This window comes from Sarcophilus harrisii, chromosome 4 (assembly GCF_902635505.1).
Source record: "Sarcophilus harrisii chromosome 4, mSarHar1.11, whole genome shotgun sequence".
Taxonomy (NCBI): domain Eukaryota; kingdom Metazoa; phylum Chordata; class Mammalia; order Dasyuromorphia; family Dasyuridae; genus Sarcophilus; species Sarcophilus harrisii.
In genome coordinates this window covers 69,567,981-69,585,320 of record NC_045429.1, presented here as the reverse complement: position 1 = coordinate 69,585,320, position 17,340 = coordinate 69,567,981, and the positions used below count along the sequence as shown (strand labels likewise).

At 35.6% G+C, this 17,340-nt stretch overlaps 1 protein-coding gene across 2 annotated transcripts in view; it reads right to left on the bottom strand.

The window, feature by feature from the left end:
* Positions 1-17,340, bottom strand: part of LOC100917175 (major histocompatibility complex class I-related gene protein) — a 47,681-nt gene that overhangs the window by 18,697 nt on the left and 11,644 nt on the right. For both annotated transcript variants that reach the window (XM_031964181.1, NM_001308992.1), the window contains one exon: positions 6,186-6,449. In XM_031964181.1, the coding sequence (XP_031820041.1) occupies positions 6,186-6,449 (264 nt within the window). The remainder of the gene's footprint in view (positions 1-6,185; positions 6,450-17,340) is intronic.

Below are 17,340 nucleotides of genomic sequence, written 5' to 3'. Positions count from 1 at the left end.
CATTCATTTTTGTAAGATTTTGAGTGTCATTTTTTTCTTCCTTCATCTGTTACATCCTCCTTCTCCCTCCAGATAGCAAGCAATCTAATATAGACATATATAATAATCCTTTTAAACAATTTCATATTTGTTATGTTGTGAAAGAAAAATCAGAACAAAAGAAGAAAAAAACTATGTGAAAGAAAAAGCAAGCAAACAAAAAAAGATGAAAATACTATGCTTCAATCTGCATTCAGTCTCCATAGTTCTCACCCTGGATACAGATAGCATTTTCCCTTCCATGTCTATTGGGATTGTCTTGAATCCATGTATTGGTGTGGTTTTTTTAGCTGAAGAAACTAAGACTCAAAGAGGTTGTTGACTTGCCTGTGGTCACATAGCTCCCAAAGATCAGAATCATGTCTTTCTGATACAAATATCAATAGCCTATATACTATGCCATGTTACCTCCTATTCTATGTGTAAATAACTGTAAGGAATGCAAAGGAATCATGAGAGTTGTTTCCACCCTTTGAAGTTTAAAAGTTAATTCAGGAGACAAAAAAAAAGGGAGAAAAAGAAAAAGAAATTCAAATATAGGGATGGAGCCAAGATGGCAGAACGAAGCCAGGAAACTGTAGGAGCTTTCCCAGTTTCTCTCAAAAACCACTTGAAACCAAGCCTCTGAACAGGGACTGAAATGATAGAGTCTACAAAGTCATGGAATGAAAAATTTTGAAAAGCTTCAGAAGAACTTCAAGTCAGTTTTACTGGGATGAAAGGGGAGCTCAGCCTAGCTCAGATGGTTTCTGGGAAAGCAAGTGGGAGGGTCTTAATCAAGTGGATCAACAACTGAGACCCTCAGTCTTAGTTTAGTAGCAGAGAAAATCAGTGGGGTAGCCTCCAGTCCCAGCACAGAAAGAAAATTGCCAGCCTAGGGAAACAGGCAACGACTGGTGGGACTAGGTCATGCTACTCCTAGCTCTGTGAGCAAGACCAAACACAAAAGGCCCCTGCACTAAAAGCCAAAATCAAAAGCTTCACAAAAAGCTTGGAATAACTCCCCTATAACCTTGGAGCAAAGTTAGCTTTAAAAGTCATAAAATAGCCAGGGGAAGGGGAGGAGGAAGGAAGGGAAGAAGAAAAAAAGAAAGAAAGAAAGTGATAGAGAAACAAAAGAGAACCTTGACCATAAAAAGCTACCGGTGACAGGAAAGACCAACTCAGAAAAGGACAAAAGGCTTACATGTGAAACTGCAAAGGGGGTTATGAACTGGTCTCAAATCCAAAAAGCATTCTTAGAAGAGCTCATAAAGAATTTTAAAAGTTAAATAAGAGAGGTAGAAGAAAAAATGGGAAAAGAAATGAGAAATATGCAAGAAAGAAATCAACAACTTGGAAAAGGAAGGACAAAAATTGACTGAAGAAAATGATTCCTTAAAAAATACAGTTGGCCAAATGCAAAAACAAAAATCCACTGAAGAAAACATTTTTAAAAGTACACTTAGAGGCATCTAGGTGGCACAGTGAATAGAGTGTCAGCCCTGAATTCAGGAGGACCTGAGTTCAAATCTGGTCTCAAACACTTCTTAGCTGTGTGACCATGGGCAAGTCACTTAACCCCAACTGCCTCAGCAAAAAAACAAACAAACAAAAAAAAGTAGACTCAACCAAATGAAAAAGGAGATATTAAAAACTAACTGAAGAAAATCATACATTAAAAACTAGAACTGGGCAAATGGAAGCAAATGACTCTATGAGGCATCAAGAACCAGTAAAACAAAATAAAAAGAACAAAAAAACTGGAAGAAAATGTAGAAACAGCTGATTTGAAAAATAGATCCAGGATAGACAATTTAAAAATTACTGGGTTACCTGAAGTCCATGACCAAAAAACGAGCTTGGAAATCATAAAGGAAAACTGCCCTGATATATACTAGAACCAGAGGGCAAAACAGTAATTGAAAAAAATCTATTGATCACCTCTGGAAAGAAGTCTCACAAGAAAAAGTCCAGGAAACATCACTGTAAAACTCTTAACTATAATCTGAAGGAAAAAATAATGCAGACTGACAGAAAAAAAAACTAATTTAAATATTGAGGAGGCACAGCCAAGATTACCCAGGATTTAACAGTTTCCACAGTAAAGGATCAAAAGCCCTGGAATACCACATTCCAGAAAGCAAAGAAACTTGTATTACAACCAAGAATCAACTATTCAGCAAGACAAAGCACCATCTTTCAGGGGAGGAGATGGGGACTTTCAACCATTTCTATGGACAAAAACAGAAACAAACAGAGAATTTGATCTACAAAGGAATGAAGAAAATTATTAAAAGGTTAATAGGAAAGAAAAGAATATTTAAAGGTTAAACTTTATATCCCTACATGGGAAAATGATACTTGTAACTTTTAAGATCTTTATCTTTTATTAGGGCACTTAGAGGGGGCATACATAGACAAAGAGTATGATATAAATTGACTCTGAAAGTGTGAGATTTTAAAGAAAAAGACATTAAGGGGGAGAAAAAAGATTGTACTGGGAGAAGAAAGGAGAAATAAAATGAGGTAAATTAGATCACATTAAGAGACACAAAAGCCCTGGAAAGAAAGAAGAGAGAGGAATGGACATTGTCTGAAGCTCATCAACTTTGGTTCAAAAAGGGAATAACATATACACTTAATTGAGTATAGAAATTTATCTTATACTATAGGGAAGTGAGAGAAAGGGGAAAGAAAATGGAGAGGCTAGATAGAAGGGAGAGTAGAAACACAAGGAGAAAGGAGTAAGAGAAGGGAGGAAAGGTAATAGAAGGGAGGACAAACTGAGAGAGGAGTGGATCAGAAACAAAACACTACTAAGGAGGGACAGGATAGAAAGAGAAAATAGGATGAAGGGAAATACACAGCTGATAATCATAACTCTGAATGTCAATGGGTTGAACTCTCCCATAAAATAGAAGCAGATAGCAAGGTGGATTAAAAAGACCCCTACAACATGTTGTTTATAAGAAACACACTTGAAATAAGAGATACACTCAGAGTAAAAGACTGGAGAAGAATATATTATGCTTCAGCTGAACCAAAAAAAATATCAGAGGGAGCATGATCAATTCTCATCCCAGATAAAGCAAAAAATAAAAATAGATGTAATTAAAAGAGATAAAGAAGGAAGCTACATCTTGTTGAAGGGTACATTGATACTCAACATATATGCACCAAGTGGTACAACACTCCAAATTCTTAGAGAAGTTAAGCCAGTTATAGAAAGAAATAGAAAGCAAAATTAGACTAATGAAGGACCTTAATTTCCCCCTCTCAGAATTAGATAAATGTAACCACAAAATAAGCAAGAAAGAAATAAGGGAAATTAATAGAATCTTACAAAACTTAGATATGATAGACCTCTAGAGAAAACTGAGTGGGCATGTAAGTAATATACTTTTTTCTCAGTGGCACCTACACAAAATTTGACCATATAATAGGGCATAAAAATCTCACAATCAAATGCAGAAAAGGCAGAAATAATAAATGCATTTTTTTCAGATCATGATGCAATAAAAATTACATTCAGTAAAGGGCCAGGGAAAGATAGATTAAAAACCAATTGGAAATTAATAATCTTATCCTAAAGAATAAATGGATCAAACAATAAATCATAGAATAATCAATAATTCATCCAAGAGAATGACAATAATTATTCAACATGCCAAAACTTGTGGGATACAGCCAAAGCAGTTCTTAAGGGAATTTTCATATCTCTAAATACTTACGTGAATAAAAGAGAGAAATAAAAGTCATTGTATTGGGCATGCAACTAAAAAAGCCAGAAAAAGAACAAATTAATCCCTCCCCTATTAAATACCACATTACAAATTCCAAAAATCAAAAGAGAGATTAATTAAATAGAAAATAAAGTAATTATTGAGGTAATAAAACTAAAATGTGGTCTTATAAAAAAGCCAACAAAATAGATAAACCTTTCGCTAATTTGATTAGAAAAAAGAAAATTACCAGCATCAAAAATGAAAATGATAAATTTACCACCAATGAAGAAGAAATTAAAGCAATAATTAGGAGCTATTTTGCCCAACTCTATGCAAAGAAATCTGAATTAAAATTGAAATACATAAGTATTTGCAGAAATATAAATTGCCCAGATTTATAGAAGAAGAAATAAAATACTTAAATAACCTCATTTTAGGATAAAGACATTGAACAAGCCATCAATCTCCCTAATGAATATTGATGCAAAAATTTTAAATAAAATATTAGCAAAGAGATTTCAACAACCTATTAACAGGATTTATACCAAGAATACAGAATTAGTTTAATATTAAGAAAACTATTAGTATAATTGACTTGTTCATAACAAAATTAACAGAAATCATATGATAATCTCAATAGATGCAAAAAAAAAAGCTTTTGACAAAATATAACACTTATTCCTATTAAACACATTAGAGAGCATAGGAATAAATGGAGTTTTCCTAAAAATGATAAGCAGCATCTATCTAAAACCATCAGCAGGCATTTTATGTATTGAGAAGAAGCCAGAAGCATTCTCAGTAAGATTCAGAGGTGAAAAAAGGATGCCCATTATCACCACTGTTTTTCAATATTATACTGGAAATGTTGGCTCTAGCAATAAGAAAAGAAAAAGAAGGTGTTAGAGCAGGAAATGAGGAAATAAAACTATCATTCTTTGCAGATAATATGATAGTATCCTTAGATAATCTTAGCCAATCAACCAAAAAACCCACTTAAAACAATGAACAAGGTTAGCAAACTTTGTAGCTATTGGCTTTTTTCTACTTTAGTTTGAATTTGTTTGTTGCAGGTAAAAGGCCAATCAACTAGGAAAGCCCTGGGGAAATGAAACACAAGATTTTGATGGAGGAGGGGCGATAAGGTAGGGTCAGGGTCTCCTCAGGGTGTTGGGAGATTTGGAGCTATAGCTCGGGGTTCTGAACAGGGAAAGCCTACTTAGGTTAGTTTACTGTGGAGGTTCTAAGTTGCTTTGGAGTTGGGGGGTGGGGAAGGTCATGGTTTTGGAAAGAGGATACCTATAGGGAATAAAGCATGTGAAGGAAGGAAGGAAAAAGACACAGAAAAAGAATGTTGGAAGATATCAAAGACAACTTTTGCCTACTCCATAATTTTTCCTCAGAGCTCATGCAGAAAACAACCAAACTTATATTCATACCAAAATAAATAAATAAAATCTTGAAGACATTCTCTAAATACCACACTTTCCTTAAAATCTTACTTTCTAGTTTCTATCTTCTACATTTCACATCTGAAAATGCTCTCAAAAATCACCAGAAGCTCTCTACTCTCTAAGTTTATTGGTATTTTAAAAGTCTATCCTCTCAAAGCATAGTATTTTTCACCTTTGTGTTGTTTGTTTGCTTGTTTTTTTCTTGTGTTTTTTTTCCCCCTTTTGACATGATTTTTCCTGCACAGTATGATGAATATGAAAATGTATTTAGAAGAACTGCATATTTTTAACCTATATTGGATTGCTTACTGTCTGGAGGGGATTAGAACATGAACTTTTGCAAAGGGGAATACTGAAAACTATCTTTGCATATATTTGGAGAAATAAAAAAAACTATAATAATAATTTTAAAAAAGTCTATCCTCCTTGACTTTTCTATAGCACTATATATTGCATCGTGCTTCTGGATTTTTTTTCCCAAGGCACCAAACTCGCTGAATTTTCCTCTTGCTTCTACCTATTTCTTTATGTCCTTCATTTATTAGCCTCTTTCTGGGGACTTTAAGTATACGCCACCCCAAGATTTTGTCCACCCATTAATGATCTTTCCTCTTGGTGATCTTCCACATCTTCAGCTGTTACCTCTATATGCCTTTAGTTTTTATTTCTTTCCTGAACTTCAGATCCATACCTATCTGTCCACAAGGCTGCTTTGCCCGGTCTCTCTCAATCTCAAAACTCAAGATGTGCTCCTCAAACATGCTTCCCCTTCTGATTTTACTTTTCTCTCTATGATCTCTTCACTTATGCATTATTTTTTAAATCTTGATGTTAGCTCGAAAGACTTCCTCTTCCCCACTTTGTCTATCTAATCTCTAACTACATGTCCCCATCAGTAACTGTCCTATGTTCCTTCTCCTTTTAGAATCTGTAGTTGAAGAAGGCTCTCCCAGAACAAAGGCATCATGATTTTTATTCTCCTCACCTCCAGTGTGATTGTAGTGGTTCTGCAGGACCCTCAGCTCCGTTTTAAATGTCTGCTGCCAGCCCCTCAAAAGCTGAGTATATTTCTCCCAGTGATCAGATCCCAAATTTTCCTCCATCCAAGAAGCCTGGGGCATCTTCTGTCTTCTGATACTGTCATATGAAGTGATAGGATGAGAATCCACATAGCCAACTGAAATAAATTCAGGAATCCCTTGGGTAGAATCAGAGACCCCTAGGCGAAAATATCGTAGAGAATGAGTCCCTGAAGAAGCAAAAAAAGAAAGAGATCTTTTTATTTGTATTTTTCAATGAACCAGGCATTTGTTTTTTTCTCCCTCTTGCCTTTCTCTCTCCACTGGAAAAAGAAAAAGAAAAACAAATACTTGTAATAAATATACATAGTTAAATAAAACAAATTCCCATATTGGCCATATAAACCATGGATATCTTATTCTGCATATTTAGTCTATCACTTCTTTCTCAGAAACTGAGAAGCATTCATCATCTGTCCTGTGAAATTGTCATTGTCACAGTGTTGCTCTTAAGTTCTTAAGTCTTTCAAAGTTGTCTCCCTTTGTATTCCTTTGTACTGCATTATTGTATAATGTCTCCTGATTCTGCTCACTTCATTCTATATAAGTTCAAACACGTATTCTTAGATTTCTCGAAAACTTTCTCTTTCATCATTTTTATATAGTAATTTATTACATTCACATACCATAATTTGTTTGGATATCTCCAATTGATAGGAATCCCCACTATTTTCTGGGTCTTTGCTGCTACCAAAAAAGCTATCACAAATATTTTTGTACATATAGGACCTTGACATTTACATCTTTTATCTTTTTTGGGATACAGACCTAGTAATGATATTATTCTGTCAATGAATGGGCATAGTTTAGTAGTACCTTTTTGTCATAGTCCCAAATTACTTTCAATCATTTAATTATAGTGAAGCATTTATTAAGCACCCATTATGGGCCTGGCAGTGTGCTAAGTGAAGGGGATACAAAAAGAAGAAAAGTCAGTTACTCTCTTCAAGAACCTTACAATCTTTATAAATTTCACAGTTCTACCAATAGTGGATCAATATGCCCTTTTTCCTTCACACTTGCCATCATTTGTCATTTTCATTTTTTTTTTGTCAACTTTGCCAATCTGATAGGGAGGTGTTTATTAAAAAGAAAATATACTTAGAATTATAGACTATGTCCATAAAATATACTTTAATGTGATACTATCTAAAATTCCTCTGTTTTCCCATCTATATTCATAAACCATCCAAGGATATTAGAGAGGGATGAGAGACAATAATTTCTAAAGACCAGGAACTAAATTCCCTTGTGTTTAGATTATTATCAGATTGGAACCATGATTTCACTGCTGAAAAGAACATCCAGAGTGGAACCCATTGACACAAATTTTCAGCTGTTCTGTAAGGTATGGTCTTAGTACCCTGAGACACAGAGAAATTAAATAACTTGCCTGCAGTAACACAGTGCATATGTCAAAGGTAAGACTTGAACCCAGGTCTTCCTGACAAAGGCCAGAAGCCCTAATTCACCATGTTATCCTGCCTCTTTGACTGCAGATTGAGGTTAGAAAAAATTGGGCAAATAAGCAGAGCCAACTTTTATTGAGTAACTTGTGACTTGATGCTGAAGACAAAGACAAATCCCATTTTCTGTCTCCAGTCCCCCATGATCTTTACCAGATTCTTGCTGGTCTCAGAAGATTAAGACTCAACCCTGAAAATGGAAAGCAGGAAATTCCAAAGTCCCGAGCACACCTAGCATGAAGAAATCAAAGGAAGCTATGAAAAACTCAGCCTCTAGAACCAAGACAAGCTTTTCTTTCCTTTTATTCCTCCAAACCCCTTTCCTTTTACCTATCCCTTGCTTTCCTTCTTCCCTTCTCCACCCCTCTATGACATCTACACTGTCAGTGGAGTAAGACCTTTCCTCTTATTCTTTCCCTCCACTCACACCACCTTGTTCTGGTATATCTCGATTCTCACCTTTCAGCCTCCAGTTTCTTACCTTTCTTTCTTTCATCCATCCTTCTTCATACAGATGCTGGTGACATCACTGGCCTGGAATGTACTCCTTCCTCATTACTGCCTCTTAGAATCTTTAGTTTCCTTCAAAGTTCATTTCCAACAACACTTGCTACAGGAAGCCTTTCCTGAGCTCCTTCTCCTTGCCTTCTCCCTTCCCTCTGACTCTATTATCTTGTATTCATTCTATAGATACACATGTGTGCATCTTGGCTCTCTCCCATAAAGGCAAGCTTCTAATGTCAGGAACTGGTTCATTTGGGGCTTTTTTCATTTGCTGGCACTTAACAAGATATATTGGTCAGTCAGTCACTTATTAAGCACCAATTATGTGCCTGGCACTGGGCTAAGGGCTAAGGACACAAAGAGAGGTAAAAGATAGTCCCTGCCCTCAAGAGAGCTCACAGATTACTAGGGGAGACAACAAGCAAAGAAATATGTACAAATTAGCTATATATAGGTAAATCAGAAATAATTTAAGTGAGGAAAGACTCTAAAATTAAGAAGGGTTAGGAAAGGCTCCCAACCCAGCACCCTAGTACATGGGTAGATTCTTAAATGCTTGTTGATTGAATAATTTAGAAAAATACAGATTTTAAAAAATGAAAAATATCCAAATGTGTATGTTTCTAAAGAAACAGCTTAATATATGTTTGTATTTGTGGAGATTTTTTTATATTTATGGGAATGTGTTCTCATTGACTTAATGTTCCTTCTAAGAATACAAACTGAAATTCATCCGTGTCTGCTCCTGCTGGATACCTTTCTTCACCTTCCTGATTTTCTCCTGATATCCCGAGGATATGACTGAGGCACTCAGCCATCTCTTATCCTTGATGCTAGGACAGGTTCATCTTGTTTTTCTCTCCTATATTTCCTTGATGGCATCTTTTACTCCATTTCTCCTCTGAAGTCCCTCTGTTGCAATCAAACCCATAGCCACCATGAATGAGCACTCCACTGCTCTGTGATACTTATTGCCAGTTTTCCCAAGACCCTTGTTTCACAGCCATGCAACAATCCATGATACCCTTTATATGGCATTTAAATATATGTTAAAAATTAAATTCTGTTAAAAATGACTCACTCTCTTTCCAGTAAGGCAGGGCATCTGGAACAGATCAATCCTATAAGTGCCACTGGTGAAGGAACTAATTGTATGTAAATTTCTAAGTGGCTGATAGCCAAGGGAAAGCTTATAGAAAATTTATAAAATATCTGTGAGATTTCCTTATGATTGAAAAAGGATCATGTTGGAGGTTTTCTTAAAGCTGTATAATTTTTTTTTTGTTTTTTGTTTTCCTATTCTGAACTCTGAGAAGAAGAGGGAGAATATGGAATCGAAAAGCAAATGCAAGGCCTTTGCCCCTAGAACATATAAGCAAGAAGTAGTCAGGGATGTTTTGTTAGAATGAAGATAGAGTAGATGAAAACCTAATGAACAAAAAAGACTGCTAAATTTGTAATAAATATGTGATCAGGCTAACCAGGGTCATTGAAAAATCCCAAACAAATGAAGCAAGATTCACGGTATGCTCATTCTATCCCAAACTGGGAATGGGCAAGATCAGATAGTACAGATACGGTACTCAAGACTAAGTGAGAGTTAGTAAAAATGGTGCCTAAGGTTTATTTACAACCGGTCTCCTAAAAGTCATAGCATGCTTTTAAGTTTCAGTAGATTTTTATATGTTTAAAAATAGCTTTAATAATTTTTCTTTAAGCCTTTCAAGAATATCAATCAACAAACATTTAATAAGCATCAATTATATGCCAGACACTGTGCTAGTTTCTGGGCATACAAAGACAAAAGCAAAATGGTTCTTTTCCCTCTAAGATTTTAAATTCTTATGGAGGCAGGAGAAAGGATAAGGTCCACATATATAGTCAAAACTCAAATGGATTTATGATCTTCTTGATTAAGGAGTTTCATCCAAGATACTGATCTTAACCCATCCATATTTGCAAATACTGTGATCTTTTTGTCCACTTTCTCCCAAAAGTGTCCCATTGGAAGTCCACCCAATGTGCAGGGAACCTTTCTCCCTTTCTCTCTTACCATCCCCAGGTATCAGTGGAGCACTTATCCTGGCCACCTGTTATCTTCTTTCTCTTATCCATCTTCTCTTATTAATTCTTTCACTCTTGTCGGGTACCTCACTGGTTCTGGGTGACAACCCATCCACAATTACCATGGCCCTCTCTATTGGCCTCTATAGGATAACTGTACTTTAGCACACTGGAGATAATGGTATTCCCTACTGTTTAACATAAGGAGAAAGACTAGATCTGTGGCTTCATTGGTTGAGACAACTCAACTCCTTCTACCCATACAGGTTGGTTCCTTCCCAGAAATGTTTAGTTTTAAAGACCTGCTTATAGTATTGAAAGACACAGTGGCTTGCCTAACGTCACAAAGCTTGTATATGTCAGAGATGAGACTTGAATAAAGATCCTCCTTGCTTCCAGGTCAACAAATACAATGCTAGACTTGGAGTCAAGAATACTTGAGTTCAAATCCTACTTCAGATACTCACTAGTTTTGTGACCCCAGGCAAATCACTATCAATTTACCTCTCAGTCCAAGAGTCTACATTTATTAAGCACAATTTTTATTAATGTTTCCTCATTTGTAAAATGGGATAATAGCACCTATCTCACAGGATTGTTATAAGGATGAAATAAAATAGCAAAAGGAAATTGCTTTGAAAACCTTTTAAGCATTACATAAATGCTAGCTATTATTATTATCTACTAGGCTACACTGTTTCTTTGCCATATAGAAAGACCAATAAAAATGTTAATACTGACAAAGAAGGACCTTTGCATTCATGGAATGCTTTGAGTCAATAAAAGCAGTGTTGCAGTTTCCCAAAAGCACTTTTCTCCCCCTCTTCAATACTGAACCCAAATCATTGTCCCATATTTATTATCTTGAATACAATTTATCCCAAATATAGAGAGTATTTATTGAACAAGCTTTTTTGATGTCCAAGACACTTGCTGAAATTTGGGCAAGAGAATCTTTATCCAGCTGATCTTGTCAGTGTGGATGGAAGCTCCTTTGAATAATCAACCAAAGGATAGGTCTCTTCTAGAAGTTCTAAATTGATTCTGGGAATTCAAAATTCTAGGGATTGATGCAATTAAACAGGAGCAAGCTAGAGAACCTCCCTGTCCATAAGGAATCCCATCTTCTACCAGGGGTCCAAGCTAGATCTTCTCCATCACAATGATGAATGTGCCTTTGGTGAATGTGCATTTCCCTGAGGGTCATTGAACAATGTTGATAAATGTTCCAAAGAATCTTGGAGTATCTCAAAGTATAGCTAGGAGACATCATATAAAATAATCTGTGAGATGGCATTTTGTTCTTCCAAATTAAATGTCTTAATCAACAAATGATAAATACAAATGGGATCTTAAATTTTCTATATCTTTCAGCTGTGAAACGGTTAAGTTTGGTCCATTGTTGATATTACTTATAGACAACGCTTGTTTGTTCAGAGAGCAGTTTTAGTTTTTGAATGATAAAGTTGGAGCTATATTGCAGACGGTTTAAAGGAGACTGAAAGGAGAGGAGATGGAGATATTGAGAGTAAAAAAGTTTTCATTGTATTTGTCTGAAAAAGGGAAGATATAGAATGATAGCTACTGGGAATAATAGGATCTCACAAGAGTTTTTTTTCAAAGAGTGAGAGAAACATGTGGGTATTTGTTGGCAACAAGAAAAAGAGCAATAGTTGAGGAGTATAGAGGGCCAGAACTCTGGAGAAGTATACTTGAAACAAGGATACTTACAACAAGGTGTTATACTCAGTGGAATTGATGAAATAATGGTTCTCTAGTTTACATATATTATACATATATTTACATATAGTACTTAGTATGGTAATATAATTGTTCTCTAGTTCATACATATTTAGTATGCTGTAATTACTTAATTGTAATAGAGTATTTAAGGGCTGAGAGAACTGGGAACATACTCAGAGTGAACAGACTGTGAAAGAGACAATAAAGACTTTAGACTCTATTCCTGACCATCCTCGTGGTGACTATCCTGCTGAGACCAAAGCCCATCGAAAGCTAGCCCAGACATTACAGAGGAGATATTGAAGATGGAGGGTTAATCTTCTGGATAAAACAGCATGGCCATCCATAAGTTAGGGGACCATCAATCTGGTTGACACTAATAATAATCATCAAGATTATTAGTAAACAGTTGATTGTTCTCCCCTTTCTAGAGAGTATTGATTCATTTACTGTCCCAGAGCTAGAAGAAAAGATGGAAAGGTTGGGGGTGATGAGAAGCATGTTATTGTATCAGGACAGATGGCAAAATGGCTGGATAGGAGAATACCCTGATGGATAGAGGGAGGGTTAGGGTTTCAAGGCTGGTCTGGGGCTTTCTAGATATGGAATTTTCATCACTTATCCACTCACCCACTCCCCCTATCAGGACAAGCCAACTTCAGGATAGAGCTCCAAAGAATGACTCTCTTCCTCCAAAGGAGGTCTTGTGGTAAAGTGTAAAGACAGATTTAGAAGAGGGGCAAGTCCTGGAATTGGAGGCTCTAGGTTTGAATCCTGCATTTCTACTCCCATGACTCTGGAAAAAGTCATTTTACCCTTCTGAAGACATATCCGCACACGGAAAATGAATATCATACTTTTTGTTATCAGCTCACAGACTTGTACTTTGGGATTTTTCAAAATTCAGTTTTATTTTATTTTCAATTCTAAAGCTCTCCCAACCCAATCACCTCCCTCTTTTCTACCCATTGAGAGAGTAAGAAAAATAAAACCTATTACAAATACGGTAGTCAAGCAAAACCAATTCATGCATTAGCCACATCCTCCAAAAACATGATTCAATCAACACTTTCAGTTGCTTGGCTTCCTATCTGGAGAGCAATATCATATTTCATCATGAATCCTTTGGATTGGATCCATAGTGTTGATCAAAGTTCTTAAGTTATTCAAAGATGATCCTCTTTTCACTATGACTGCTATTGTATAAATTATTCTTCTCATTCTCCTCATCTTACTTTTTATGTGTTCTTACATGTCTTCCCAGGTTTTACTAAAACCATACTCATCACCATTCTTATAGCACAACAGCATTCCATCACATATATATGTCATAACTTGTTCAGCCATTTCCCAATTGATAGACACCCTGTCAGTTTATAATTTTTTTATACAAGGTCCTTTTAAGTAAAGACTCATATATATGAAATTACTATACAAGATTATTGATACTTAAAATTGAACCAAGATTTTTGAGATTCTCTGTATAAATGTGAGTCATTACTTACAAGGCATTTTTATAGTGACTCTATATGAGTAGTTATTATCTTATTCTCCCAAACTCTCCTTTTTCTCTGGCTCCATCCCATAGCCAGCTATTTCAATGATGTACTTAGCACCACAGGAGGGTCTCTTATTCCCTGGCCTTTATGCCACTAGGGGAATGTCTACTCCAAGCCAGTGAAGACTTCCCTTGGCAGAATGGGCAGAGGAGCACAATTTGCCCCAAAGGCAGCTGTGGAGTGCTTAGAACTTGATCAGACATTAAAGACACCAAGGTCATGCAGTCATCTTGACTTTTGTCTTGCCATTGGTTGTAGTTGACTCATGAAGAAAGAATGAGACTCACAACTTTATGCAACTCAGTCTTACTTCAATCTATTTCACAAAGGAATCAAGACACCCCCCATGATGTCACTGGTCTTCTTTGAAGATGGACAAACAACTTCCTGCCTTGATAATTCTCTAAACTCTGTCTACCACAAAGTGATTTTTAGTGGGGTCCTTTTCCTTGTTTTGGGATCTTATTATTTGTCTCTGGCTGATGCCTTTATTTTATTTAATTAGGAGCCATTTTGAATCTTTTCTAATTTCAAGGTCATCTAATCCAACTCGTATTACAAATGAGGAAATTAAGGTTACAGGATCACAAATTTTGAACTATCCTTGAAAAATGGTTTGTCTATGGCCCTGCTGCTAGTAAATGGAAGATCCAGGACTTGACCTGAGATCCAATTCTCATTTTTAATCCTGCTCTCCACTCTGCCATGATAGCTATCAAATGAAATGAGGTAGTTGAATTAGATCATCTCTAAGGTTCTTTCTGGCACTAAATCTCATAATACTATAAACTTCTTTCTTTAAAACAAGTTTTGTTGATATTTTTTGTTGTTTTTTTCATCTAAATTTCCCCTTTCTCTTTCTTCTCCCAGAGAGCCATCTCTTACAATAAAGAATTTTCCTTCTCCCCTTTCTACCTAAGAATCTCTTTTTTCTTCATCTTTCTTCATCTTTTGCATGCTAACCTCAGAATAACAAGCTATTTGTCTTTGGCAAGGATAATCCTTCCACCTAGATTTGATCCTATTCCCTTATCTCTTCTGGGACTTTGGGATTCATTCCCTTCTCTTTTATCTTCAGTCTTTTTCTCTCTATTGGCTCCTTCCCTACAAATATACTCTGCTCTTTATTCTAAAACAACAACAAAATTCTTTTCCTGAACTGTTACCCAAGCTAGGATTCCTCTATTCTCTTCACTATCAAATGTCCTTAAAAAGAGTAAGATTCATAGAGTTGGGAGAAATTTTAGAGCTTGAAGCAGTTTTGACTTCCACTGAGAGTTTTTCTTTGTAGTGTAAATTAAGGGTTCTTAGCCTTTTGTATGTGTGTCAGGGATCCTTTTGGCAATCTGGTGAAACACATTTATGCATACACATATGTGTATAGAAAGAGATACACTATATACTATACATGCACAACTATTATATGTATATGAAATATCTCTGATAGATGAAATCATCCAGTCACTGGTTGGACACTTGTCACATTACAATTGAGCTCTTATTGTTCACAAAAGTAAAACTGAACCTAAATCTTTATCTCTATAACTTCCATACAAAGTCCCAAAGGAACTAGCCTGGTGTTGCAGCAATACTATCAGCTGACCATAAAACAAAGGAGAGCCAACCTTCAGAAAATAGATTTCAGAGACTGCTGACTGGGAGTAAGTTAGGGTGTCCAACACAGAGGGAAGCAAACAATAAAGGGAAGGCAACAAATGGACTCCAAAAAGAAGTAGGCTTTTTCTCCAATAAAATTAATTGCAGATTATGAATTTTGGGAGGAGGGGTACTAAATCCAAGGGGGGAAGGAGACTTACTCTTAGGAAAATATTTCTATTTTGTGTGAGTTTTATTCCTGCCTTTGAAAACATGTTCTTTCTTTCTTTTTTTTTTTTTTTAGTATTTTTTTTTCTCCAATTACATATAAAAACAATTTTTACCATTCATTTTTTAAAAATCCTCCACTGAGAAAACAAGCAATTTGATATAGGTTATACATGTATAGTCATCAAAATGTATTTCCATGAAAATCTTGTTCTTGTTAAATGTTTTATAAATTCCAGTGATTATAGGACAGCATAGAAGCATCATCTTTAGAAAGAGAAAGAGAGAGACATGAGCTAAATTTAGACGTTCCCAGGAGATGAATCTCTGGTTGGAGGCCGAGCCATTAACATTACTAAGAGAGAGAAGCTCCCATGATTGAACCCCCTCCACTTGAACTCAGAACAGAGATCCTTAACTGTAGGTTACATATACTATTCTATATCATTTATATGTTTATGTCATTTATATAAAACTGCCATACTAGTAACCCTATCAGAAAATAATTAAGTCATTTCCATAATACTGGTGATTTAGTAATTTAGTAATACTGCACTCTCTACTTCATTTCCACCTATCATATTTGCAAATTGGCTTTTGTTCCTACTACTCTATTAAAACTGATTATTTGAAAATTACCTGTAATCTCTTCTTAATCACTAAATCCAATAGCTTTTTTTTCTTTTGAAATAAAATGTTTTTATTGATGCTCTTAAAAAAATCACTGTTATTTCCCAATTGTAGACATTACCTCTTTTCTTCCCCCCTCCCCCCATCCAACTCTCCCTTGGAAAAAAGAATTCAATAGCCTTTTCTCAGAACACATCCATCTCAATCTCTCTGCAGCATTTAATCATGTTGACCATGGACTTTTTCTTGAAATTCATACCTCCATTGGCTTTTATTATATTATCATTTTGTTTTTCCTCCTGCCTCTATCATCTTTTCTCATTTCCTTTCCTCCTTTAGCCCTAAACATTAATAGCCAGCATTGAAGGTGCGCAAAGAGCTTTACAAATGTTATCTCATTTTATCCTCTTGCCAATCCTGGGAGGTAGATATCATTATTATTATACATGAGAAACCTGAATCCGAGAGAGGTCAAGTGAAATGCTCAGGGTCACATAGCTACTAAATGAATGAGGCTGAATTTGAATTCTGAGTACTTTAGATATTCTATTCAGACATTCTACCAAATGTAAATTTATTTCAAAATAACGATCAAATTCTTCCTCAAATGTCTCTTCTTTCAAGAAGGCTTTCCAGATAAGCAAACGGGATTCCTTATTTTGAACTCCTGTAATACCTTTAAAATACATATTTTATGGTAATTATCATACACTACTTTGTAACTATGGCTATTCATGAGCTTGTCTTATCCTCCCTCATAAGCTCTAATTTCTGGAGGTCTTGGTCAGTATCTCAAATTTATTTGAATTTCCCTCAATTCTTAGCATAGTATAGGTACAATAATATATCTGTTGAATCAAGCAGACTATAAGCAGGACTTTAAAATTTCTGAAAATAGGAGAGGAAGATTTATTTATAAAATGACCAATACAGGAAAATTTATCAAGTATCTTATTCTTGTTCAGAGTCATCCAAGCCTGCTAGCATTCCTTTCCAACATGCCAGGTTTCGTCCTCCCCCATACCACAGATAAACAGAAGAATCCCATGATTACACAATTCATTATTACACCAATTTAGATATGCTATGAAGCAAATCATGTTCCCCTAAATAACTATACACAGTCAAGTCTAGCCTAGGCAAAAATGAGAAGTAGGTTTATTTCCCCTGCAATAGATATTGTCACCTCCTATTTCCATGTGTCCAATGCCTTTGAGTATTCAGGTACTCCAATAATGATCTTTATCTTTTCTACCTTCTTTGTATATCCT